The sequence below is a fragment of the Agelaius tricolor genome, unplaced genomic scaffold (assembly GCF_023055355.1).
Source record: "Agelaius tricolor isolate 1412-34295 unplaced genomic scaffold, bAgeTri1.0.p SCAF_1, whole genome shotgun sequence".
NCBI lineage: Eukaryota > Metazoa > Chordata > Aves > Passeriformes > Icteridae > Agelaius > Agelaius tricolor.
In genome coordinates this window covers 31,523,230-31,546,779 of record NW_027269261.1, presented here as the reverse complement: position 1 = coordinate 31,546,779, position 23,550 = coordinate 31,523,230, and the positions used below count along the sequence as shown (strand labels likewise).

General features: G+C 57.2%; 2 protein-coding genes across 4 annotated transcripts in view; both read left to right on the top strand.

Moving 5' to 3' along the window:
* TMEM63B (transmembrane protein 63B) overlaps positions 1-3,752 on the top strand; it is a 49,014-nt gene extending 45,262 nt beyond the window's left edge. For both annotated transcript variants that reach the window (XM_071428697.1, XM_071428705.1), the window contains exons 23-24: positions 136-216; positions 1,249-3,752. In XM_071428697.1, coding sequence (XP_071284798.1) covers positions 136-216; positions 1,249-1,413 — 246 coding nt within the window. In that variant the 3' untranslated portion in view covers positions 1,414-3,752. The remainder of the gene's footprint in view (positions 1-135; positions 217-1,248) is intronic.
* Positions 3,753-6,340: 2,588 nt separating this feature from the next.
* Positions 6,341-19,462, top strand: CAPN11 (calpain 11). 2 transcript variants are annotated; one of them, XM_071428673.1, is made up of 22 exons: positions 6,341-6,485; positions 9,439-9,721; positions 10,301-10,370; positions 11,710-11,828; positions 11,967-12,100; positions 12,248-12,416; positions 12,926-13,009; positions 13,094-13,179; positions 13,375-13,449; positions 13,862-14,022; positions 14,102-14,271; positions 14,477-14,488; positions 14,754-14,965; positions 15,087-15,126; positions 15,368-15,433; positions 15,846-15,903; positions 16,000-16,064; positions 16,906-16,974; positions 17,105-17,183; positions 17,651-17,767; positions 17,845-17,903; positions 18,148-19,462. In XM_071428673.1, exons 2-22 carry the CDS (start codon positions 9,476-9,478, stop codon positions 18,172-18,174), a joined length of 2,118 nt encoding a protein of 705 aa, XP_071284774.1. In that variant the 5' UTR covers positions 6,341-6,485; positions 9,439-9,475; the 3' UTR covers positions 18,175-19,462. The 2 variants fall into 2 exon arrangements, with proteins under 2 accessions (XP_071284774.1, XP_071284785.1); XM_071428684.1 differs by lacking the exon at positions 6,341-6,485 and adding an exon at positions 7,379-7,494.
* The last annotated feature ends 4,088 nt before the right edge of the window (positions 19,463-23,550 follow it).

Below are 23,550 nucleotides of genomic sequence, written 5' to 3'. Positions count from 1 at the left end.
TTCAGCAGAGCCTGTCAACCCTGACTTCACAGAGGGGATGGATAGTCCTGAGGCTGTCTCTGCTGCCTGTATATTGCTGAGGTGGGACTGCAAATATGTTGCCCTGGCAGTCTCAATTTCTCCTTTTCTCTCCAGATTGACCACACAGAAGTGGATGCCATAGACAACAGGCAGAATGGGAGACCTGCCACCAATCTGCCAGCTCCCAAATCAGCTGTGAGTCACTATCCCCACTTCTGTGCCCTGGCACATTCCTTGCCTGAGTTTGGAAAGGGGGAGGTAACTCCCTGTCTGAGTACCTCACTCCTCACTTTTCATTTTTCTGAGTCAGCACCTGGATCCTCCCAGTGAGGGTGGGAGGCAACTGCTGGGCACTGTGCCCCTCACCTGCTTTCGGTGAAGTGTAACCCCCACACACACACCTCTTTCCCGCTGCTCCTCAGATGCTGTGCATTTACTTTCCGTCTCTCTTTCGGCTGGGACGGTGAATCCAGCCGGGTCAGTCTCCCTTCTCATTCTGCATCTTTGCACGCTTGCACGCCAGCAGAGGCTGTCACCCACCAGGCTTGTCCTAGTGCCAACACAAAGGCATCTCTGTGGACATTGCCTTGAAGGCCATGGAAGTGTTTTGGGGACTCTCCTCTCCCCTGTCCAACGTTCTGAGACCCCCCAGAGTCAGTTTTTGGAGCTTCACCTTGGCTCAGCTGGCTCACTCCAACTGCTTCCTTCCACAAGTTTTTTGTAGTGGGGATCTATGGAGGGCTGCAGAGATGGGGTAAAGCAGAGCCTCCTGCTTCCTCAGGAGAGCAGGGCTGGGGTGTACACATGTAATCTGGGCTCCCTCCTAGGTTCCAGACAGCTAAGAGAGCAACATTTTGCCAAAAGGAGAATCCTTATAAGAGGCAGGCAGAGCTTTAAGACACATCTACTAGCCAAAAAGGAAGTGCTGTCTTCCAGTTCACATGGGCTCCAAAGAGCCTGAGAAGCCACATTTGTTCCTGGCCCAGATGCCCTGTCCCAGGCTGCTGGGGATTGAAACACATCCAGTGTTTCAGGGCCAAGTCCCACTCCTGGTATACCCTTTCCTGGTATATTCCATGGAGTCTGGACTCTTCCTTGCCCTCCCAGCATATCCCCATGCTCAGCCTCATGCATGGTGCTTAGTGTGTTGTGCTCTGCTTCCTGGAGAAGTTCCCTAGGCTCACGTGTGTTTCTGCTCTCTGCCTGCCCCTTGCCTGCCCCTGACAGAAGTACATCGCCCAAGTGCTGCAGGACTCCTCGCCGGAGGGCGAAGTAACAGAGTCGGAGGAGCAGGGATCGCAGGATGAGGAGCTCATCAACGCAGACGGCATGAATGACACAGATTTCCAGTCGTGTGAGGACAGCCTGATAGAGAATGAGATCCACCAGTAGGGACCTCAAAGGGCGGGAGGGGAAGGAGGCCCAGGAGCAGGGCAGGCTGTGCGCACAGAGACCTGGGAAGAGGCGCCTGAGGGTGCTGGCTGCTGCCCTCACCCTCCCGCCCCCAGGGCTGCTGCCTTCAGTGAGGGCAGGGGCCCTGCTGCAAGCTCTCCATCTCCCTACCCCTCCACCCCTGCGCCAGCCCGGCTGCTCGGCAGGCATGCTCTTTACTAGCTACCTTCTTCAAAGCATCCCTGGACCCCAGACTCCCAGAGGCTGGGGAGGAGGGGGCCATAACCCCCGTGGTGCTGCCCTGGACCTGCAGGGAGGAGGAAAGCTGGGTGCTTTGTGGGAAGGGGCATAAGGGGAACATTTGGGGTCTTCTGAGCAGGCAACTGTATCCCCTGTCTTTCTGGTGAGAAACACTAATAATTTATTAGATTTACAGGAAGGTGATGAATGAAAAATTTCAGTCAGTTTATTGGAAACCCCACCCAGAGTGGGGTTGGCTTTTGTTGCACCTTCTCCCTGTGCCTGCCTGTGCCCTTTCTCAACTGCTTCCAGCATTCAGTTGGTGTGGCATCCCAGGAGCTGGTCCAGGCCCAGGGGTGGGGACAGGCTTCCCCCTCACCACAGGGATGGTGACGGTGACCCTGACTTTGTGGTCAAGGGTGGCATCACACCAGGGAAGGGGCACTGGGTTGACATGAGCTAGATAGGCCCTCGCAGGGTGAGGGGTGCTGAGGGCATTTCTCGTGAGCAGGAGGAGGCGCAGGCAGCCTCTCCCCCAGGTCCTGTTCCCTCCTCTCCCAGGGGCACAGGCAGGGGTTTGCAGCATCATTTAAAGTGGCATTTTTCTTTGCACATTTTACTCCCCTTTCAAACAAATCAACCTGACCCCCATGTGGTACTGCAGCCCCTCTTCTGCTGCCCTGTGTCTGAACAGCAGGTTCAGGCTTGGGGGTGGGGAGGCTGTGTGGGGGTCTCCTGGGTGCTAGGGAGAGGGGAGAAAGGGTCTCAGGCTACAGGCCCTCAACACCCTGCTAGATCAGCACTGCCTCGTTGCAATGAGGCCCCATGGGCTTCCTTCCCTGAGCTGCTGCAGGGTCTTCCCCCAGCTGAGGTGGTGAGAGAGGGAGGGAGCCCTGGGAGAGCAGCCCCTAGGAGCTGTCTCCAGCCAAGACCACCACCTTCGGGAGCATGAAAGCCTCATAAGACTGTGCTGACTTTCTTCACCTGTCCTGATTGGTGTAGGCTCCCCTGCCACCACCCAGCCTGAGAGGGGGGTTGTTCCTCTCCTACCTCTTGCTCTTGCCCCCTCCCTGTTGATAGCTGTGTCCCAGAGGCAGGCAGGGAACAGCATGGGTGGGAGAGGTGACTGGAGCCCCTGGCACATGGAAGGACTGACCCCGTTTAAAGACATTTTGTGAGGTTGTTTCTGGTCAGTATCAGTTGCCCTCAATTGCTTCCCCCCTCCCCTTGTGTAAAATGTAAAGGAAAATAATAAATCCCTCTGCTATTTAGCTATATTTATTTCCCTCAAACCCTGCCACCATCCTGTTTGGTGCTCATTGCGGACACTATCACCCTCCCTTTGCCTGTCATCTGTGGGTGCTGTACCAGCTCCCTGGGGCTGTACCCTGAGGGCCAGGTGAAAGGGGATGGTCATTTACCTTTTCAATCACCCATGCTGGCCCAGGAGCTCCAAGCACTTTAATCGACCAGAACAAATGAACTGTCAGCCCTGCCCACCTCAGCTGCCAGGAACGGTGGTCACATCTTACGGCTTTTCTCCCCTGTGCCTTCCACTAGAGGAAGGGAACCAGACCCACAGAGAGCACGTTGGGGGCTGCTCCAGGGAGGACATAGCTGCCTTTCCTACAAGAACTCTATAGGAATCCCAGGCCTGGAGAAAAGGGTGAATGGAACAGAAGAGGTGTGGGTCTTCAGTGCATGGGGAGGGCAGGTCACACCAGCTTCCAGGGCTCAGCTGGGGCTGGAGCACACATGGGTGTGAAGGGGCATGGTGAGAGTCGCCCGTCCCTTCCAGGTAGCGGCCAGGAATGAAATGAGCATGTGAGCTGAGAGTTCCCGGTCCACTTGCAGGCTGGGGCAGGGGCGATGTTGATCCTGCTTCCCTTCTCACACCTACCTACTGCCCTTGCTCCTGGTCCAGCAGGTGGGCTGGGATGCCATGGTCTCTGTAGGTACGGCCGTGCTCTGGGGCTGCCTCTGTGGCTGGCGGGGCCCTACCCACAGAGAGCTGTGTGTTCTGAGTGGCACTGTCTGTGTAGAGATGTGTATAATACCCTGTATATATTTGTGTACAAAAGAAAAAAGGAAAAAAAGGAGCTATTGTTTGCAGTCTTTTCTTTGTGGAGTGGGCTGGGGGCGGGACCTGGGAGGAGAGGACCCCAGCTGCTGCAGGGCTGCAGGAGCATGCGTGCTGCAAAAGGCGGGGTGGGGAGTAGTGTGAGCACAAGCCCTGCCCTCCTGCCCGCAGCTCAGCCACGGCTCACAGGCTCTCGCAGCATGAATGGCTTTCCCTCTGACTTACAGAAGCATCAGGGACTTTGCTGCTAAGAGCAGGTAGATGGGGAGCTGTGTATACTAAGGCTGCAATGGAAGAAGATGGTTTGGAAATTATGTGGTAGTGGAATTTCACTGGTAACCATATGCCGCATGTCAGCCCACCCCTACTGTTCCAATAGCAAGTTACACAGCCTCTCCTGCACTATCCATTCCAAACCTGGACACCTGGTTTGGGTGGACAGCTACAGCTTTTGGGAACACGTGGGGCATGCTAAACCCGTGGAGCACAGAGCAGCACTTTCCCAAAACATGATGCTGCTCATGTGTCAGCTGTGCCCTGAGTGCTGAGAGCGACAGCAAGCAGCCAGCCCCCAGGATGCTCCCTGCTGCTCCCTATGCAGGCTGGATCTGGCATGCTTCCCAGGAGCCTGCTGCATGCTGTGCTCCTTATGTTGTGCACAGTGGCCGTTGCTTGGAGGGTGGCACAATGGAGAGGCGAGGCCTGGCATGGGCTGCCCAGAGATGGACAAGTGACCCCAGCTTCATCCCCACCTCTCTGTGATCATGTGCCAGCAGTGCAGCACCAGCAGGGGACAAAAGACCCTCCTGCCCACAGCTAAAGGACAAGGGAAGAGGCAATGCCAGAGAACAAAAAACTGAAGACAGAAAGAAGAACTGTGCCTGCTGCCAAGCCCCTGCAGCCATCAGTGTAAAAAGGAAAGCTTGAGGGAAGGAAACAAATTGCAGAGAGATTTTGCAGGTGTTTTAGGGAAACGGCTTCCAAGCATAAGAGGAAGGACATGGGACAGCCTTTGTGACAGGATTATTGAGAAGCTGTCTCCTGTCCCAGGAGAGGGATCTGTGAAAGCAGCTTTGGAGGCCCCTGAAGGGTAAAAAGGCAGGAGCTGAACAGGACAACAGCACCACAGGGATGGGCACAAACCCAAAGCAGGAACAAGCCCTGGCCCTACAGGCCTCTTGCTCTTTGAAAGCACAGTGCTGCCTGCAGTTCCTGCAGAGCTAAATAATGTCCCCCTTATGCAGGGACCTCCATATGTTTCCAGCCTGTGGCAAACCTGCCTGGGAAAAAGATGGAGCAGTCCTTGCAACAGCCCAGAGCAGGGCACCCCAAGGCTGTCTCTGCACTAGGATGGGAACAAGCAGAACAAGCTGCCTGTAACAGAATCCCTGTGTATAGGGACAGGGCAGCTCCAGTGGGTGCTGGCCAGGACTGGACTGCTCCTTTGTGCCTGCAGCAGCAGGACCATGCTACAGCTGGTCTAAACGTTTGGGTTGCCTTTCCCTCAGGCAAGGGACATGGCTCCTGGCCCCATGTGCAACCTGCTCCCTGCTTAGGAAGGATTTACCCCTGGGGCGAGGTGGGGTGAGGTAGAAAGCAGGTGCCCTGTGAGGCCTGGGCTCCCACAGCTCAATGCCAGTGCTGCAGTGGGTCTGTATGGGCACAGCCTCCCCAGCTGCAAACAGGTACCTGGGAAGGAGAGGGAGCTCCAAGGCTGGTGACACCCTTTAGGTTCACCCTGTTCAGCCCTGGCACCAAAAGAATGGCAATACAGAGCCTCTGTCCTGGGATGGGACTGGCCTGACCTGAGCTGCTCATGCCAGGCCAGGCCCTGTCAGATATGCTGGGCTAAGGCACACCAGGCCAAGCTGTGCCAATCCATGCTGGGCCATGCCATGCCAGCCAAAGCCATGTTGAGCTACGCAGGGCTCCAGCGTACGGTGCCAAGCCCTGTGTGGCCATGCCCGCTGGTAACAGCACCACCCAGCATTGCTGCACCATGAGTCACGGAGGGCACGCAGGGGCAGCCCCGGTGGGGCTGTGAAAAGCCCCAGGGCAGTGGGACCTGCCCGGGGAGGGCCCTGCCGGCACCCAGCAGCGAGGGGCAGCTGGGGGTGGGGGGTGCCAGCCGGGGCACGCAGGGAGCCCGGGGCAGCTGGAGGTGCCGGTGTTGACCCTGACCACCTGGAGCACTGATTGAGGTGCTGCGGGCACAGTCCCCGCAGGCAAGAGGGAAGGGAGAAGGGACACAACAGTCTGGGATATGCGGCGGCACCACCGTACTCAGCCGTGGCACCGGAAGGTCAGTGAGTCTTGGAGACAAAGGTGCAGTACAGAGCTTCACCTAGCTACACTGGGCTCCTGGCAGTGTGGAGCAGTCACCCTCAAATCCATTCCTAGAGGAAAGTTGCTTCCTCTTTTCCTTCCAGCCCCGGTTTCCGTGTGGACCCAACCCTTTCCTCAGAACAATGGTGGAAGGAGCACGCCCATCCCGGCGGAACCCCTCATCCCTGGGAGCTGGGAGAGTGTGACAGCAGACAGACCTCACCATCAGCCTGATCCATAATCCCCTCCCAGTGTCTGTAAACTGTCACTGCTCCTTTAATTCCCCCTCCCACTGCCCTCCCGGCTTTGCTCGTACATCCTGCCCGCCGAAACTCCACCTTCCGCGGGGCTGTACTGAGCCGGGCTGGGCTGGGCTGGGCCGGGCCGAGCCGTAGCGGGCAGGGCGGTGGCGGCAGCAGCAGCTTCCGTAAGTCCATCCCCCCCCCATCCTCCCCCTTGTCCGACCCCCAGCTTGGGGTTAAGCACCGGGGGGGAGCCCGTTGCCGGGTCCGTCCGTCTCCCCCTCACCGGCTGCTTCCTCTGTTTTCTAAGCTTATCTAGGCATGCCTACCCCTCCCATCCCTTTCTGTCTGCGGCGATTTTTGCATTACCTAACGCATCCGCAGAGACCCAGAGGCTTCCCAGTCGGGCCGGCGAGTAAACTGAATACCGCAACCTCCCGGGATGCGCTGCCGACCCCAAAGCCAAGCCCGCATCCGTCAAAGGGATGCGGTAACATAAAGGGGAGCCTGTGGGAAACGAAGATCTTTTTCATCTGGAGGGCTGGAAAGGGCCCGAGAGCTGCTTGGGCACTGTGGGATGCCATGGGCGGCTGTGATGCCTTGCCCCGAGCTGAGTATGCGGCAGGATACCGTGTGTCAGGGCTGATTTTGAGGAAGGGAACTCCCCACTTCCGTTGATTTGCAAGAGCAGCTGGCAAGGCAGAGGTCTGCAAAGATTTTTGGCTAGACTTCAACAATGATGCTGCCCAAGGGTTTGCAGTACGAGCTTAAGTGCACAAGGTGTCAGGGACCCTGCAGGAACCAGTGTGTCTTTTTGCTCCCACCTGGGAGGGATCGGAAGTGCCTCGGGTACTGGAAAGCATCATATTGGAGTTGGATGTCACCTGTGGTGGAAAACTGCCCTGGGGGCTTGGCTTGTCTAATCACACCCCTTCCTTCTCCGTGGAGGACCTGCAGTGTCCCTCAGCATAAGCCTGGGGAGGTGTCAGTAGCTGACCCCATTGCTTTAGAGACCCATGTGGTTCCTCTCCCGTTCTGGGGTCTGAAATGCTTTCCTTTGCTCTGCGCTTGCGTGACCTCCGTCTGCACTGAGCACAGCCTGCCCGAGTATTTTGAGCCACAGAGCTAAGAATAACTCATACAGTGCCCGTGTCTGCAGAGAGCTCCCCATGTCCGCAGCCATGTCCCGTGCTGGTAGGTAGAGTGGGAAAAAGGGTGCAGGGAACCTGGCAGGGGCTATGGCTAGGGGAAGTTCCCTGGCCACTGGCAGGTTGTGGTGTAAGTGCCGGGGAGGTGGTGAGGTGGGATCTGGAGGCAGTCTGGGCAGCTGTACTTGGGATCCCTCCTCCCTCAGGGCCCCTCTGTTCTGGGAAGTGTCTGGGACTGGAGAAGCCATCCTGCCAGCTCTGCAGGCACCGAGTGCCTTGCCACTGGGAGAGACTGCCAGGGTGCGGCTGTGGGGCAGGAGTCATAGGAGGAGCTCCATAGATTTGGGACCATCATAGAGGAGAGAAGGGCTGGCGCTTCCCTGGAGAAGGGTAGTGGGTTTAGAGCATCCCAGAGCAGGCAGAGTCATGGGAAAGGGTCATTTTTTTCTTCTGAAAAGCTTCTGGCTAGGACAGCCACATGGGTTAGCAGCCAAGTTTATGCCCTATGTATGTGCCAGGAGCTTACACCCTATTCACTGTTGCCTTCCCTTTAGCTGTCACAGCCCTTCAGGACAAGGAAAGCCGCCTCTTTGGAGCCAGGCTGTGTCCTGCTCCCCAGGGATAGGGTACTGGGGAAGGAGTGGGCCAGCACTGGCATTCCAGTTTGCTGCTCTGAGTGGGTTGCTGGCTCCTGGCTTATTTACCCAAGGACTACACCACTTTCTCACATGAGGAAACCTCTGAAGTATTCGGGACCAGCCCAGCCAAGCAGGAGCTGAGATTGCTGGGGAGTGGGGCAGGATGAGCCGCAGATGCCAGTGGGCTGGGGGTGGTGGCGCCTGCCCCATGGCCCTGCTGCAGGTGACACTGCTTGCATGGAGGCTTGGAGCAGCCGGTGCCAGAGGCCCCTTGCAGCCTGGGCGGTGCTGTGGGTGTGAGTGCTGGCTGCTGCCGTGGTGCCTGGACAGGGCTGAGGGCAGCTGGACGCCGGGAGGGGAGCAGGGACTTGCCCACCGCAGCGGGCGCGGTGGGGCAGGGCTGCGGGACCAGACATGCCTGGCAGCTGTGTCAAGCTGGTTCGGAGCTCCTGGCCGTGAGCTGCTGGTCAGAGCCCCGGGAGGACGGCCAGGGCAGAGAGAGGTGCGGGATGGGGGCTCTGCGGTGTCTGTCCTGCCCCGCTCTCCTGGTGCCGGGGTGCCCCGCTGAATTCCGCAGTCCCTTCCCGGTATCTCCCTGCAGGCTGCTCCTCTGGCGGTCTACGAGCTTTGAGTCATCCTCCCTTTCCTCCCTGTGTGTGTGTGTGCCGTCCCGCCTCTTCCTTCTCTGTCCTTCTCTGGCCCCATAGCTAGAAGTGTCTGCTGGGCTCCTCCCTACCCGGCCCTATTGACTCAGTGCTCAGGCAGCCGGGCCGGCTTTCGGAGAAGAGGGAAAAGGACAGGGAGAGGCCCCTGGGGGTGGGAGAAGCTGCAGGCAGCCGTTGACGCCCTCCCGACCGAGGCGGGTGAGGAGGAGCCGGGACGAGGGAAGAACCCGGAAAGCTGCGCCGGGAGGAGAGGCTGACGAGGTTGGAAAGCGTCTGAAATTCCTCCGGGCTCAGCCTTTTGGCTTAGCGGGGACAGGACAGGACCCATGACCTAGGTGCTGGGGGCTGCCTCCTCCCAGCCCGCCCTCAATGCTGCTTTGCCCCCTTGGTGTCCCCTAAAGACAGCAGGGCTGCAACAGCCAGGCTGGAGGACAGGGCTCAGGATGGGGCTGCTGCTGGGGATGGGGTCTGGGAGGTTCTCCTGGTGTGTGTGTGCCCACCCCGGGGTGCTCTGGTGTCACTGGGCTCACTGCACCAGGCATTGCTGCTGGAGAAGGTCCCTGGTGTGGGAGTGGTGGGGAACTGGGGATTCAGCCTCCAAGCCTGGCTCTGTGTGATGGCTGAAATCCCCAGGGGAGAGCAAGGTAGCAGCCGTGCCTCAGGGTGGCCGTGCCTGTTCTGTTGCAGGGAGTGGAGCGGAAGGCAGCGGTGCTGGTGCCGAGCTATGATGCCCTTTGGCGGGATGGCTGCTCGCGTGGAGAGAGACCGCCTGAGAGCCGAGGGGCTTGGCCAGCACCACAACGCCATCAAGTACCTCAACCAGGACTATGAGGCCCTCAAGCAGCAGTGCATTGAGAGTGGCACCCTCTTCAGGGATCCCCAGTTCCCAGCTGGCCCAACTGCCCTTGGATTCAAGGAGCTGGGGCCACACTCCAGCAAGACACGGGGAGTGGAGTGGAAGCGTCCGTCGGTGAGTGCTGGGCTTGCTTCTTCTCAGGTTGGGCTGGCGTCCCTGTCCTGTATGTCTGCACTGATGTGTTGTGCTGAGCTGCAGACTGGCCTTGCTGGCACCCCTCAGTGCTCCAAGTCCCTGGAGTGCTGCAGAGCCACTTTCCCAAGGGCCCAGGGCCGTTCCCTATGAGTGTCTGCTCAGAAAAGCATTGTGTCTAGCAGGCACTGCTTCCTCTGGGCAGCAGACTGTGGGCTTCAAAAGAAGGTGGGTTGTGTTCTTGCTCCTAGGTGCCATGGCATGGATGTGTCACCCTCAGTACCTGGGGCTTTTGAGAGTGAATATCCCCTGGTGCCGTGAGGGCGAGGGGAATCTCATCCAGCCTTGTCCTCCCATGGATACAGCAAATCTTGCCTTGCCTTACCATGATGGCCTTGGGGTTGCCGTCAAGCAGCCTTCCCTAGCAGAGGGCAGGTGGGGTACATCTCACAGGGACCATATACCATTTCTCTGGAGTCAGAGCTGCAGTGGGTGCCAGCCCTGCTAAAGCCCAGGCCCTGCCAAGATCCAGCAGGAGCATCTGATTCTGTCCTTCTGCAGGAATTAGTGGATGACCCTCAGTTCATCGTTGGCGGTGCTACCCGGACAGACATCTGCCAGGGGGCTCTCGGTGAGTGCTGAAGGTTTGTCCCTGGACCTTGGTCCAGGCAGCAGTGACTGGGGAGGGTTGGGTGGCCCTTTCCAGTCAGTGAGGTGGAAACTGCAAGTCAGGGGGCATCCTGTGCCTCCTGGTAGCTATAGGTTAAAGCTCCACAAAAATGAGTTGATGTGTGCACAGCTTGACCGTGCTGAGATCAGTGGAGATTCTGGGTGCATCCATGCCTCACACATGCTGACAACAATGCCGGAGCTGCTCCAAAGAGCTCTCTGCTTTGGTAAATGGTGAGAGATGGCAGTTGCATGACAATAACAAACTGAGGTGGTGGTGGTGGTGACAAAATGCTTGCTAACGAATGTGGTGTGGCAGAAGGGTATGGAGAGGTGTACAAGTGATGACTTGTCTTTTCTCCAGGGTGTCTTCCAAGGTGAGGGCACCGAGGCAAGGAGAGAAGTGTGAATGGGCTGGGTAGGCTAGCAGAGTTGAACCACAGCTGGGATTTTGTGGTCATCAGAAACAGATCCTGGTACCACAGACAGTGTTGTCCTGACAGAGCAAGTAGGGCACTTGATTGGGAGTACTGTACACCTTAGCACATTTAGCATGCTGTTTTCAGGGCTGAATACATTTAATATACCCAGTAATTAGGACAAACTTGAGGTGGCAACTGGAGTGCATAACAGCCCAAAGCACTGTGGTAGTGTTCACTTGGTCATTAAAACCTCGGAAATGGCATTTTGTCAAACCACAGCCCAGTTACAGGTTATCCAGGCTCGAGGCTAAGGTGTGAAAGGCTTCAAAGGTAAAAGAGAAAAGAGAATCAAGTCAAAGAATTTAAAGCACAGTGGCCTGGAGCAGCACTTGTGGTTAAGATCACTCGGAAGGAAAAGTGCGGTGGCATTGCTTTTAATTTGAGAAGCTGGGGCAGCAGCATGAAACCGCTCGCTTGCTAAAATGGGTTTTTACATGCAAAGTGTAATTCTGCTGTAGAACTGCTGTCTGAGATATGGAGGGCAGTCAAATGAATGAGTTACAGGAGGGTCCAGATAAATGGCTGCAGGAGGGGGCTGTTGATGCTGACTGTGTGTGGTGGTCTGGACACAGGCTCCAGGTGAGGGAGGAACATTCCCTGCTGCCTTGAGCTAATACTTCTCTCTGTGGGCAGGCTGAGCAAACCTGAACCCCTGAGTTCTGCTTGCTGAACCTTGTCTGGTTTTTCCATGGACTTTTTGAGCTGGGTAGCCACAAACATTTGCAAAGAGAGCACACCATGGGCTCCTAAACATGCATCACCTACCCTCCCAGCTAGGGAGGTGATGGGTACTCATACCAGCTTCCTCTCCTTCCCCAGGTGACTGCTGGCTGCTGGCTGCCATTGGCTCCCTCACACTCAATGAGGAGCTCCTGCACCGCGTGGTGCCCCATGGGCAGAGCTTCCAGGAGGACTACGCTGGCATCTTTCACTTCCAGGTGGGCTGGGAGCTTTTGGCCCTCCGCAGCTGGTGGGCTGTGGCAGAAGCGAGGGTGGTGGGCTGAGGCCATCCCTCTGGGGTTGGGATGATGCCATGTGATGCTCTGAGCTCACCCCACTCCCTCCTCACCCCCCAGATCTGGCAGTTTGGCGAGTGGGTGGACGTGGTGGTGGATGACCTGCTGCCCACCAAGGATGGGGAGCTTCTGTTTGTGCACTCGGCAGAGTGCACCGAGTTCTGGAGCGCTCTGCTGGAGAAGGCCTATGCCAAGTGGGTATCCCCGTGGTGGGCATGTGGGCGGGCATGTATGGGGTGGGGGGGTGGAGGGAAGGGAGTCTCCTGTGTCGCTGGCCCTGCCTGTGCTGGGTGTCAGGGCAGCTGCAGTGCTACCTGCCTGTCTCCTCACACACCCCTCAGGCTGAACGGCTGCTACGAGTCGCTCTCGGGGGGCAGCACCACCGAGGGCTTCGAGGACTTCACGGGCGGCGTGGCAGAGATGTACGACCTGAAGCGGCCGCCGCGCAACATGGCCCACATCATCCGCAAGGCGCTGGAGAGGGGCTCCCTGCTGGGCTGCTCCATCGACGTGAGTGACCTGCTGGGATGAGCCAGGGCCCTGCCACAGCGCTGGCCACAGCGAGGCCTCACAGCCAAGGCTGTGTCAGCAGCCCCCTCACTGGGACACCGGGTCAAGGTTACTTCTTTGCCCTCCTACCACAGCTCCCTTTCCAGAGCCAGTGTGGCAGCCCTGCGGCACAACACGTGGCTCCTTTGGATGGAGCGGGATTGTTCATCTCCAGTGCAGGACAAGGCACTGCCTATAACTCTGGCCATGTTTTGCATCAGCAAATTACCTGGAGCGGGGTTTTTAAATTCTGAAGTTGGGGTCATTCCTTGATGGATCTTTGGTGTGCTAAGGAAGCTGTCTTTAAATTGTCCACAACTAGCAATCTTTGAGCACAGGGTGCAGCTGCTACTTCTCTTGGCTGGAGCAGCGCAAAGCAAGGAGAATTCTCCACACAGTGGAGGGAAGGGATAGGGATAAGACTATATGAATGCAGTCCTATTGACTTGAGCATTACACATTCTCCTCAGATCACAAGTGCCTTTGATATGGAAGCAGTGACCTTCAAGAAGCTGGTGAAGGGCCACGCCTATTCTGTGACGGCCTTCAGAGATGTGAGTCACCTAGGTTAGACTTTAATAGCAATATCAGCCTGGCCAGTGGCATGGGCTCCAACTCTCGTGTCTGGTGTCTGGCAGGTGAACTACCGGGGTCAGCAGGAGCAACTCATCCGCATCAGGAACCCCTGGGGTCAGGTGGAGTGGACTGGAGCCTGGAGTGATGGGTAAGCAGGACAGAAGGGATGGCAGTCTCGCTCTGTCAGGCAGCAAGCACTGCACACACAGCAGTCAAGCACGGGGCAGTGCTGAGGGGAAGCTCACAGTGTGCAGAGCCCTTTGCATCAGAAAGAGAGGAGTTGAGGGCCTGTTCTGAATTGCTCTCAGGAGTCCTTATCTAATTGTCTCTCCTGCTATTCCAGTTCCTCTGAGTGGAACAACATTGACCCTGATGAGAGGGAAGAGCTGCAGCTGAAGATGGAAGATGGAGAGTTCTGGTGAGTGCTGGAGCAAAGTGCTGCTCTATTTCAGCAGCCTGTCCAAGAAGGAGCAGAGGAGCCAGGGAGAGATCCTGCAGTCATGCTTCACCTGAAACGCATGACCTACCTTTATGAGCTGGCTTCCCAGCACTGGAGAGCTTGCCAGCATTTTCTCATCTGATCTAGTTAATAATTTTCCTCCCTCGAAGGAAATTCAGGCCAACTAAATGCAAAATAAACATGTAGGAAGAGTAAACATCCCTTCTTACCCAAACCCAGCACAAGGCTTTAAATAAACTATAACTGTTTAGGGTAAAAGATTTTAGTGCCACTTAATTCTCCTAAAATGTTAGCTGGGTCCAGAGCTAGTTGTTCTCTCCTCCCTCCCCACAGCAGTGCCCTGGCCTCAGCCCCTCCTTGCCTCCCACAGGATGTCTTTCCGGGACTTCATGAGGGAGTTCTCCAGGCTCGAGATCTGCAACCTGACCCCCGATGCCCTCACCAAGGACGAGCTCAGCAGGTGGCACACACAGGTGTTTGAGGGCACCTGGCGCCGGGGGAGCACTGCCGGGGGCTGCAGGAATCACCCAGGTACCTCTGGCCTCCACACCTGTGCTCCTGGCAGCGTGATGGAACCAGGCGTCTCATCCATGCATCCCCTTCCTCCCAGCCACATTCTGGATCAACCCCCAGTTTAAAATCAAGTTGCTGGAAGAAGATGATGACCCTGGGGATGATGAGGTGGCCTGCAGCTTCCTGGTGGCTCTGATGCAGAAGCACCGGCGGCGGGAGCGGCGCGTGGGAGGTGACATGCACACCATCGGCTTTGCTGTCTACGAGGTAACCCCTGCCCGCCCCCAGGCTCCTTCCTTGGGACAGGCTCAGCCCTGCCAGTCCCACCTCAACCCCAGTCCTCAAGAAAATCTTTCCCACCAGCTTTGGCCAGCTGTGGGCTAATGTCCCTCATCCTGTGCTCCCTGAAGCTATAAGGGATGGGGCAGTTACTGGGATTCTGATTTTTTCCCCTTTTCCCTCCTATCTGCAGGTTCCTGAGGAGGTACGTGCTGAGCTGTCAGAGCCTACCCCATCTTGGAGGGAAGCACTGGGCAAAAATGGATTGATGCATCCAGTGGCATGGGAGCTCCACAGCACTGGCTGTGGCTAGTGTGCCAGTGGGAGCTGGGCACCTCCATGTGGGAGGGAGGGATGACTCCTACTGGATGGGCAGGGCAGAGCTGTCCTACCTGATGGGGCTGGCGCTGGTCCCACCACTCCCTGTGGGTGCTTCCCATTGTGGTCCACAAGCACATTCCTTCCCCCAGGCCCAGGGCATGCAGAATGTGCACTTGAAGAAGGACTTCTTCCTGCGAAACCAGTCCCGGGCACGGTCTGAGACCTTCATCAACCTGCGGGAGGTGAGCAACCAGATCCGGCTGCCCCCCGGCGAGTACATTGTGGTGCCCTCCACCTTCGAGCCGCACAAGGAGGCCGACTTCGTGCTGCGGGTCTTCACCGAGAAGCAGTCGGACACAGCGTGAGTCCTGGCCCCCTGGGAGGGACACCCTGCATCTGTCAGGTGTCCCCCCCTGCACCTTGCCAGCTCCCTGCTGGCTGGGGAGCCCACTCGTCACTTTGTTTTCCCCTCTCTGCCCCAGGGAGCTGGATGAGGAGATCTCGGCAGATCTGGCAGATGAGGTAGGAGCCGCCACTTTGGATTGGCTGGTGCTGAGGCTCTGGCACTTGGAAGGGGGAGCCTGGGATATCAGTGTGGCTGGAGAGGGGCTGGCAAGGTTGGGGTGATGGAGGTGTAGCAATTAACAAAGAAGAGAAAAACAAAGAAGAGCTTCCTTTCCAGTTGGCATTTTTTGAGCCTGGAAGGCAGGGCAGAGCCTGGGTTTGACCACTAACCTCTTCTTTCTGGTTTGCATCACCCCAGGAGGAAATAACTGAGGATGACATAGAGGACAGCTTCAAGAACATGTTCCAGCAGCTGGCAGGGGAGGTGGGTATGGCTGTGCTAAGCTCTGGAAAGCCCTCTGGGGAGGGGAGGGGACAGGACTGAACCCCTGGCTGTGGGAGTTCCAGCTCACCCCACCTCACTCAGTCCCATCCTGCAGACAAGTCCATCTTTGCTGTGGCTCAGCCCAGCTGCCCGCAGGGATGGTGTGATGATAGGGGCAGATTTGGGGAAGAGCACCCAGCTGTGACTAAAACTCTTCTGAGTTTTAGTCACAGCTGGGTGCTCTTCCCCAAATCTGCCCCGTCATCACACCATCACACCTACATTACAAGAAATGTAATGGCATCCTCATGTTTTGTGACTAAGGCAGAGATGTTTAGGCAGGAGGGGGACAATGGCCACAAGTGGGGTCGAGAGCAGGCAAGGGGTGATCCTAACTCTGCTTCTGCTCCAGGACATGGAAATCAGCGTCTTTGAGCTTCGGACTATTCTGAACAGAGTCATCGCAAGACGTAAGCACTACTCTTCCTACCCCTGCTCCCTGCAGCCCAGGTTGCTCAGCAGTTTGGGTTTTGGTGCATGTGCTTAACCTCCTCCTTATTCCTCAGACAAAGATCTGAAAACGGATGGGTTCAGCCTGGACTCCTGCCGCAACATGATCAACCTGATGGATGTATCCTCCTGGTGCTGTGGGCCAGGGCTGGTTTTTGTGGGGCTCAGCCTGCAAGAAACAAGAATTGTCTCTTGGAGCTGGGGTTTGGCTCTCCAGCAGTGCTGAAGCTGTTTAACTGGAGGAAGAAAGGAAGGGACCTTATTGGCTTCAGGGCCACCTGCCCTACACTCTTCAACTGCAGCAGCAGGTTTTTTGGCAAGAGCCATCGCTTCCCCTGCTTGCTTGGGCCTTGGCTCTGCTACCAAAAGCCCAGCACGGTCCCACCCCATGCCTTCTACTTTCACCTCTAGGAGGAAGTTCCTGTGTTTCACTTCCTTAGCCTGATGTGCTGTTGTGCCACCCAGCCTTTGAGGTACCCCTCAAAGGAAACAAGGACTGTTGGGTTTCTTTCCTCCAAACCATCCTGTCCAGCTGTTGTGGATGAGTCAAGTGACAGGAGCCATGGCCAGTGTCCTGCTTGTACAAGGACATGCAGCTGGGGAGTCAGGCAAGGAGCACCTCTGAGCCCTTCTCCAGCCTGGCCCTACAACATTCCTTTTTGCTGCAGGCCAGCCCAGCTTTGGTCCAAGGACAGCACAGCCATGTGCTTCCTACAGCAGCAGCACAGCTGCTCCCAAGGAGTGGCATGGCTGCTAGTTCAAGTCTTACCCTTTCCTTGTTGGGTTGCAGGCTCTTATTTTGTTGATGCTGCAGGATAGAGGGGAAGGTTGGGGGAAAAAATTGGACAGGCCGAGCGTGTCCAGGCTTTTCTCACCTCCTGTGGCTGGGATCTGGTAGCTTTGCCTTTGTACCCCCCTACCTTTCCTGGCTGCTTTGACCTCCTTGACCCTCTGCCCCCCAGAAAGACGGCAGTGCCCGCCTTGGGCTGGTGGAGTTCCAGATCCTGTGGAACAAGATCCGGAGCTGGCTGGTGAGGAGGAGAGGGGGCATGGTGCACTGCACAGGGGTAGCACCCCTCCTGAGGCAGCAAGGAGGGGGTACAGCTGGCCTGGAGGCCACAGGAGAGCCCTCCCTTCATGTCCCCTGTGATGTTTTTGCAGACAATCTATCGCCAGTACGACCTGGACAAGTCAGGCACCATGAGCTCCTATGAGATGCGCATGGCTCTGGAGTCAGCAGGTGGGTCTGGAGATGGATGGGACTGGGCTGGAGGCTGGGGAGGGGGCTCCTGCTGTCAGAGTCCTGTCTTAAATAGCAGGAGAAGAGTGTGACCAGCTTATATTTCGTGCTTGAAGCCAACCAACCTGTTGCAGTGAGATGTGGCCCCTGTATGCACCAGGCTTTCTGCATCACAGCTGTGCCAAGTGTTGGAGCCTCAGAGTTAGAGAGGCACGCAAGATGGTCCCAGCCTCTGTCCTGCTCTGGCCTGTAGAATCCCATCCTGGCAAAGCAGAGGCTGGGGTGGATCAGTGAGCTAATTAGTCATATATGGCTGCAGGGAGAGCATCCCCTCTTCCTACTGAGGCTGGACACATGCCCTTCCTTGGGCACTGGGTTGCTGGACCCTTTGTGTGGGTGCATGGACTTTCACAACTACACCCTGCTCTGCTGCCTCCCTGGGGGGCTGACTGCTCTCTGCCTTGCAGGTTTCAAGCTGAACAACAAGCTGCATCAGGTGGTGGTGGCGCGCTATGCAGACAGTGACATGGGCGTGGACTTTGACAACTTTGTCTGCTGCCTCCTGAAGCTGGAGACCATGTTCAGTGAGTGATGGCCCTGGGGCAAGCAGGGAGGGCAGGAACAGGGAGATGTGTTGCTCACTTTGCTTGTGTCCCTGCAGGGTTCTTCCGTAGCATGGACCCTGAAGGCACTGGCACTGCTGTCATGAACCTTTCTGAGGTGAGAGTTCAGCCCAGTGAAAGTTGGGGTGGGAAACAAGGGGACATGGCATTAGGGCGAATGGGGCACCTGGGGTGGGTGGTAGAAAGCCCTCCAGCCCCCTGGGTAGGGAAAGAACCCATAAAAGATCAAGATGAGTAAACAGGACTGCTGCAAGCTCTGTGTTTCACGGAGGGCTGTTAAAATTGACTCATGAGGACACCAAAAATGGACCCTGCTCATTCCTTCTCCCTCTCTGTCCCAGTGGCTGCTGCTGACGATGTGTGGCTAGGAGTTACAACAGATCTGCTGCAGCTGGGACACCCCGATGGGCCAGGTCCACTCCAAGTGCCTCCCCTTGGATCTATGGATACAGGATACTCTTCCCCCCTTGCTCCATCCTACGCTGAGCCACCAGCCCTGCCTCCCAGCAAGCCTCACACCATCTTCTCCAGTGGACCAGGGGTCAAGGCAGGCAGGGGATTCCCTTCTCCTCTTCTGGGCTGGGCTTCTTTCCACATGCCCTTGCTCCCTCTCACCCCAGAACAGGAGGAGGGCGAGCAGCACGGGGTACCTGTGAGTCCCTGCATGGTGGCAGGCGGGGGCCAGCTGCAGAGCAGGGAGGGGCAGCTGCTGGGGCACCAGGGGAAGGACACTGGTATCACCTGCTCTAGTGCTGAGCCACCCCTCCAGCACACATTGCCTGTCTGCACCCACACCTGGCAGCAGCAGCACATACTGCCTTGCTCAGGCAGCAGGTTCCCAAGGGAGCCACAGTGGCCTTCTGGGAGGAGGGATGGCCACACTGGATATCATGAAGCCCTTGCACCATACTTAGCACTCCTAAGCATGACCAAAGCGTGGAGCCTACTGGCTCCTTTCTGCGTGGCCTTCAACACATCCCTTCCACCTCCATGCCCTAAGTGCTGGCCTAAGGCCAGCACTGCGTCAAGCTCTACAGCTCAAGCACTGAATGTTTTGGGGCTCCTCCATCATGTGAACACATGCAACCCTGTATTGCAGCACTGAAGCTCCTCTTGTCCATGCAGGCACAGCCGTGCCATCACTGTCACAGCAGCCTGGCCTCCCCTCCCATCCCTGGGAGCTCCTGGGACATCTGCTGCCCTTGGTCATGGCCCACAGCAGGGCTAGGGGGTACAGCACCCAAGAGGCAATGCCTTCCTCCAGAGAGCAGGGTGTGGTGGTTTATGGGGGTCTTCGGCACAAAGTTGGGGTTTTTTCTCCCAATCCCTCATCCTCCCATACTGTACCACTCTCCTCCTATCTTGGGCTCCTTTGCCCAGAGCAGATGAACTCCAGTGCCAACATATTTGCACTTCTCTGTGCTACTCCATTTCCCTCACCTTCTCCTGGGGTGATGGGGTGGCTCCAGCCTGGCAGTGGGCGAGGGCCCGTCCCCTGCCCTGTAGAGGCAGGCAGGCAGTTTGCTCCCCCAGACCCCTGTTGTCACTGGAGGATGCAGTGACCTGCAGCAATAACCACTGCTGCCTGCCCGGCAGCTCTGCTTCCTCACCCTGCTCACTGTGCTGTCCAGGAATAAACAGATCTGTTAGACCTGTGCTCTGGGAGGTCTCTTGGGGTCTGTTAGACCTGTGCTCTGGGAGGTCTCTTGGGGTCTGCGTCCTCCCTCTGCTCGCCATGGGCCGGTGCAGAGCCAAGCCCAGGTCACTTGGCTGCTTGCCCAGCCTGGGGCACAGGTGGAGCAGCACCATCAGGGCAGGTCTTGCTGTGGGGCTGGAGACATCCACATTCCCTGGGACTTTATAAACCTTGCCTCTTCCTTTGCACGGGTGTCTCAACGCTTCCACCTGGGGTAGCCCCACTTAAGAGAGAGGGAAGGGAGCACTGCTCTTCAGGAAAGGGGTCTTGTGGAGGCTGGGGAGGGGAAAGAGGATAGGATGGAGTTAACTATGGAGCTGGTGGAAGTGGAGGACAGCCTGGAACTCTGGACCCTGGAGAGGGACCAAAAGAGGTTTATTTCTTCCCTGGGTTCAGCCTGTGGGAAGTGAATGTTTTCCCCTGCTCCCTTTGAGATCATGCCAGTTATAGCTAGAAGGAGAAGCCTTCCACAAAAATGAGAGTGGAGTGCTGGATGGTGGGGCTTTTCACAATGTGGCTCAGAGCAGGACTGCTGTCAGTGCATCCTGCTCCTTGCTCACACTCCAGAAAGACATTGCAGCCTGGATGCCCCAGGGGTGCTCAGCATTTATAAGAGGAGTGACCTTGTGTACTTTATCCATCTCAATATCCCTTATATGGGTGTCCTTTGGACCAGCCCAGCTCTCTGGGACCAGCATCCCCACAGTGGGGCAGCACCAGTTCTGGGCCAAGCCAGCCTGGCTCAGAGCACAGACAGGAGCTGAGGTGTGCTGGCAGGAGGAGCCAGCCCCCCAGTGCCTCACAAGGCTGCCCTCTCCTGCAGAGGCTCCCCAGGGCTGGATGCAGGTGGGCTACTTGTGCTTGTCTCTTGACTACCGGTGAGCTGAGCTGCCTCCCTGTGGGCTGGGAGTACCTTAGGGCTTGCCAGCCCAGGCTTCCTGCTCCTCCATGCAATCCCAAATCCCCTGCAAAACAAGGCTCAGGTGAGACACAACGGGATGCAGGCAGGCAGAGCTGTCCCAGCTGCAGGGCCTCATCACACACACAGAGGCCCAATTATAGGGCATGGTGACACCCTGGCTTTGGGATGACAGGTGCCCCTGGCGTAGCCTTACCAGAAGCCTCCTCCCTCCCTCCCTCCCTCCCTCTGGGTGCCAGCTGGCAGATCCCTTCCCTCCCCAGCCCTGGCAGCTGGCAGGACAGTATCAGCGGGGGGTTGGCAGGTGGGGGCTTCCCCAGCTAATGCCACTAAAAGTAGCCTGGCTCATCCCCCTCGTTGCAAAGGGAGCAAGAAAGATGCCCAGCAGAGACCTTAAACCCTGAGGTGAGCTGAGTAGCAAGGGGGCCAGGTGTGACCAGACCTGCTCTTGGCTTTGGGTTTCTCTTGGCACAGGCACTAGCCAGCACTTCTGCCTTTCCCACACCTGTCCCATAGGTGTGTGCTGGGTGGGCCAGCAGTGACCATGGATGCACAGCACCACTGCTCCTGCTCCCCTACATCCCAGAATTTCCTGCAGCTCATACGGCCCTGCCTCCCACAGCCCAGAGCTGCCTGCCCTTCCTGGGGGTTCCCCCTCTCCCCCCAGCTGCTCATGTCCATCCCCAGGCACGGGAGGGGGCCAGGACTGCAGCCCATCCCCACCTGGCCCCAGCAGCTGCCCCAGCAGCTGGGCTGGGCTCTGGCATCTCCCCTTTGGCCACGCTTCACTCTGCCCCGGGCCCACAACTGCAGGAATGTCATTCCCGTGGACACAAGGGGCCTTTGTGTGAGCAGGGACAGGGTGTGGGGGCCCAGCCCAGCATCCCAAGCTGGGGCTGGGGACAGGCACAGCTGAGGGCTCGTGAGTGGGCAGCAGCTGACTCCAGCATGGCCCCACAGCTCCCAGCCAGGCACGGCAGCCTCCCCACTGCTGCAAGGGGTATCAGGGAAGAAAGCCCTCTCTTCATCCTCCTTGTCCCTCCGGCACCAGCAGCATCCTGCAGTCACTGCTGGCTCAGGAAGCAGCACCCACACCAGTACAGAGCCTCGGCACCTGTGCCAAGGGATGCTAAGGTCTCAGCCACCCCACAAGGGGAACAGGAGGGCTGGGACTTGGGGCCAGGAGCGCCAGCCAGCAGCTGCTGGATTCGGCCTTTTCAACAGCTGCCGTCTCAGCACCGGCAGCAGGGAATGTGCCTGGGCTGGGGCTTTCCAAGGCCTGGCCACAGTGCATTAAACAACCTATTTATAGCACTTGTGTCTCTCCTCAGCAGGAATGGCCTGTGCTCCTCCTGCACGGGGCTGAGTGCTTGGGTGCCACCACTGTCCCCGCCACCAGCACCCTCTGGGATCCCTGCCAGAAGGGTGAGATTTCCTAAAACAAAATACTCTTGGCTTTCCCAACTCTCATCTTCCTCCCCTGCCGCTTCTGAGAGCTCCCAGTGCTGCCCAGAGCAAAACTTGCAGCAAGTCTCATACATCCATTGGAGATGCCCTTCTTCCCATGATACCTGCTAAATCATTTGGAGATTTTATCATACAACAGCCTGTGCCAATGGCTGCTCTGTCCCCTGCCTCTGAGATGGCATGAGGGTCTTGCCCTCCCACGGAGCAGAGGTGCTGTTCTGGGAGCAGGCTGAGTGCTGGCAGGTCACTCCTGGGGTGGCCTGTGCCAGATTGGCTGTTGTGTGATGGGGCACAGGACTGCTCAGAAGACATTCCCTCCACAGAAGGGAGTTGTACTAGGAGGTAGCGCAGCCTTCTCCTGCCCAGATGCTGGCACAGCACACACCCATGACCCTCCAGCCGTGCCTCCCAATGGGTCTATCCTCTCCCAGAGGAGATGGAGGTGCTGGCTGGCTCCAGCCTCCAGATCTGCCCAGAGGATGTGCGGGCTGTGAGCTCACCCAGGCTCAGCAGCAAGAAGGAAGGGGCTGGGCTTTGGACAAACTGAATTCCCAGGGCTTTGGGATGGCAGGGAGGAGAAGACAAGAGGACAGCTCTGTGCAGTCCTGCCACCACCCTGAGGATAGACCCCTGTGTGGGCTGCTTCCAGCCCTGCTATCTCACCAGCATTGCTCCACTCACATGCTTACCAGAAGCCCACATCCTCCTCGTGCTGCCCAGGGGAATCTCCTGCTCCTTCTTCCCTGTTGTCAGCTGTTAACTGCTCATCTGTGAGAATTCAGTGCTATGGAGGGGTATACAGTCCCTATTTAGGCTCAGGAAGTGGATGTCAGCCCTTCCCATCAGTTAATAGGGAATACAAAAAAGAAAAAATGGATGTCTGAAAGGAAGCGGTCTTGACACATACCCAGCCAAACATAAGCCAACCATCTAGTGAGGAATTTTGAGTCCTCTGGTGAAGAGGGGTGAAACATAGACCAGCAAAAAGTGTTGGGAGACAGAGCAGTGATTGCAGGACCAGAAAGTCCTCCATGGATCAGAGAAGTTACAGCAAGGCTCTAGGTGCCTTGGCCTAGGAAACACACGGGCAGGACTCTGCTGCCCTAAATCTTTGGTTTCAAAGTAGATACTGTTGCGATTTTGTTTTCTTTCAAGGTTGCATTCTCTTCCTAGCTGTGGGCTCTACTTGACAGAGGATAAAGTTTACATCCCTTCATCTCCCTGGGCTGTACTGTTGCCCAGTTGGACCCACACCTTCCAGATGGGGAAAGCGACTCGGCAAGATCTCTGAATTTTTGGCAAGAGACAAAAATCTGCCTTTCTATGAGTCCCAAGAGCTTGGCAATTAAGCCCTGCCCCGCCTTCTTCTCAGTGCTGGGATGTTGCAAGCATCTGGCTCTCAAAGCAGGGTGAGAGCCTTCTGCACTCCCTCCCTGGCAAGGAACAGGTTTCTGCAGAGGCCACACACTACAGCCCCTTTGTTCCCAAAGAATTTTCCATCCACTCCCTTGTGTATCTATCTCGGCAACATTACACTCAGATACAACCTAACACTCAGAGGCAGTGCTCCCAGGAATGTGTTGCAGCATCTCTGCACCTGGTAAACAACTCCTTTCCCCGTGGGACTGGAGGACAGGATTCCTCCAGTGGGGATGGCAGGAA